Source organism: Penaeus japonicus, unplaced genomic scaffold, assembly GCF_977035675.1.
Source record: "Penaeus japonicus unplaced genomic scaffold, GWHDUDI00000001_assembly GWHDUDI00000025, whole genome shotgun sequence".
NCBI lineage: Eukaryota > Metazoa > Arthropoda > Malacostraca > Decapoda > Penaeidae > Penaeus > Penaeus japonicus.
The window spans coordinates 21,608,464-21,611,252 of NW_028234427.1; the positions used below are offsets into that span (position 1 = coordinate 21,608,464).

The 2,789-nt window shown below is 38.9% G+C and overlaps 1 protein-coding gene across 2 annotated transcripts in view; it reads right to left on the minus strand.

Annotated features, from left to right (window-relative positions):
• Window positions 1-942, minus strand: part of LOC122256319 (uncharacterized) — a 1,849-nt gene extending 907 nt beyond the window's left edge. The window contains exons 1-3 of one of the 2 annotated variants that reach the window (XM_043020916.2): window positions 805-942; window positions 605-660; window positions 1-342 (exon numbers count right to left, since the gene is read on the minus strand). The exon at window positions 1-342 is cut by the window's left edge and continues 907 nt beyond it. In XM_043020916.2, the coding sequence (XP_042876850.2) occupies window positions 1-342; window positions 605-660; window positions 805-822 (416 nt within the window). In that variant the 5' untranslated portion in view covers window positions 823-942. Of the gene's footprint in view, window positions 377-604; window positions 661-804 lie in introns of both variants that reach the window. The other variant, XM_043020917.2, reaches the window with a different exon arrangement.
• Window positions 943-2,789: the final 1,847 nt, after the last annotated feature.

A 2,789-nucleotide genomic window follows, 5' to 3' on the forward strand; every position in this document is an offset into this window, starting at 1 on the left:
ATAGTATTTGATGTCGTGATATTATTCCCCTCGAATTCGCAGCTGATGACCTGTTTGCAGTAGCCGCAGACCTCACCGTCGAGCTCCTCGCACTTTGCGATGGCTTCGTCATCTTCGATGACTGGATCCTTGTAGGCGCGGGCGATGTGCTTCAGAAGGAGATTTTGACGACATGCTGGATCCGCCGCCTGTATCCAGTCGAGGCACATGAGCAGCTCAGGGTGGAAGAACTGGTCAGAAGGACATTGCGACCACCCGGCCTGCAGGCCTTGCCCCACGTCGAGGCACACACGGTATTTGGTACAGTCTTCAGGGTCTGCGAAGCGACCGACGCCTGGGCACCTGCCATCAATGGGACGATTGAAAGGATCTGTTCCTTGTGACCAGTGGGGGCCAGACTATGTCACCATCAACTTCTATTTGTATGTTCATAGCTATTTCAATATATTCATACTTAAAAAATTACCATTATACCTATATATCCATGTGTCCATTTAATGATGTCTGCCCTACACAATTATGTCTACGAAGTTCACACTCATGTTGTACGTAGTTGGTAAGATGAATGATCTAATGCAATTTTGTATGTTTACAGTAAACTTACCGAAAATTATCGGATGAACCTGACACTGCCACAACCACCAGCACTAGTACTGCAACCTGAAAACAGAAATGAAGAGAAAACATACGGTTCCATATAAAATCTTTATATATAAATATGACCCGCAAAAAAAAAAAAAAAAAATGGTTACAATTTGGTTTTCTTTCTGGCATTCTATTTTACACAAATTCAGTCGTACTTACAACTTGCTGGAATACCATGATGCAGCTGATGTGTTCAGTGAAGCTTAGAGGGTTCCACACTCCGCCCGACAGAGGCGCTACTATTTCGACTAATCTGTTTTATACTTGTGGTCCCTGCTCCGACGTAGCCAGGGAGCAGCGTGCCATTGATCACCTTTGGTCTACGGTGCCCATCGAGAAGTGAAGTACATATTAGTTTTTCGCCTAAAACGAGGAAAGGGAAGGCACAGAAAAATGTGTATAATAAAGTCGAAAGGAAAGTAAAAGAAATAAAAGGAAGTTGCTGGAAATGAAGAAAGCCTTAGGGAACAATCTATTTTACACAACACTGGGAAACAAAGCATATGGTTCTGATAGGCCGAGACATTGTCAAGCGGTGTCCGTTTAAAGCTTTGGTTGGAGGGAGAAAGGCCGAATCCCCTGGTTGTCAGACAGTGAGATTTTCTTTTCTTTTCGATGTAAATCACCACCATGACCGGAGCTGGACACACACACTACAACCAACGGACACACACATACCATATGTAATTATATATATGATATTATATATATATATTAGATATATGTATATATACATATATATATATATATATGGTATATAGAACATATATATATATTTATATAATTATATTTTTATATATGATATATTGTATTATAACTTATATAATAATGATATATATACATATATATATATATATATATATATATATATACTACTTTTACACAATGTATACATTAAGTATATATATAATAATGTTATGTAAAATACTCCCATAGGTTATAAAATATATCAGTAATATCTATAAGAATATCGGAACCACAAAACCAACTTATCTACAACACATATATACATATTTACACACATACAGATCTTTTTTATATTTGCCTCTCTCTCCACCCCTCTCCTCTTCCTCTCTCTTCTCTTCCTCCTCCTCTCCCCCGTCTCCTCCATCTCCTCTCCTTCTCTCCTCTCTCCCACCTCTTCCCCGCATCTCTCTCTCAATCATCCCCCCTCCCTCCCTCCCTCCTCTCCGTCTCCTCTCTCTCCTCCATCTCCTTCCTTCATCTTTACACCTCAACTCTCTCTTAGCCTTTCTCCTATCTCTCCCCTTCCTCTCCTAGACTCTCATTCTCTCTAGATATATTATATATATATTTATATATATATATAAAAGTATATATATATATATTATATAAGATATATATATTATATATATATATATAGTTGATGTGTGTGTGTGTATACATATATACACCCGCATACATATATACACATATATACATACATATATATATATATATATACATATACATATGTATGTATGTATGTATATATATTTATATATACATATTTGTATTCATATATATATATATGTGTGTAAATATATGTAAATATATATGTATATATAGATATATATGTTTGTGTGTGTGTGTGTGTGTGTGTGCGTGTGTGTATATGTTTACAACCTACATAACAAACTACACACACAACAACAACTAATCACCACACACCACACACACACGCAAGCACACAAACGACAATAACACACACAAGACAACAACTTCACGCACAACACACCAATACTAGACCCGCTCGCACACACACGCACACACACACACACACACACACACACACACACAAGACTAAAGCTGGAAAATAAAAAGCAAGTAAAACGAAAGGTATTGGAAGAAAACGGGGAATTTGACAAAAGAAAATGTGAAGAGGATCCGGCAGGTGAAGGAAGAGGTTGGGCGGAGCGAAGAGAGGGAGCGTAGGGGCGGGTTAGGGGTGGGGTAGAGGGGGGTGGGTGACATCGGAAGTCTCCTGCCATTAATCTTCACATCCGAGGTAGCACGACTGAGGTGGTGGAAAATTGGTAGTTTGGATCTCTGAAATGAAAAGGAAAGCTCAGATTTGAAGCACTGTACGACTTTCTCTCGGACATTGAATTACGACCTCGGAGTTCCTTGCGATTTATCTTCAC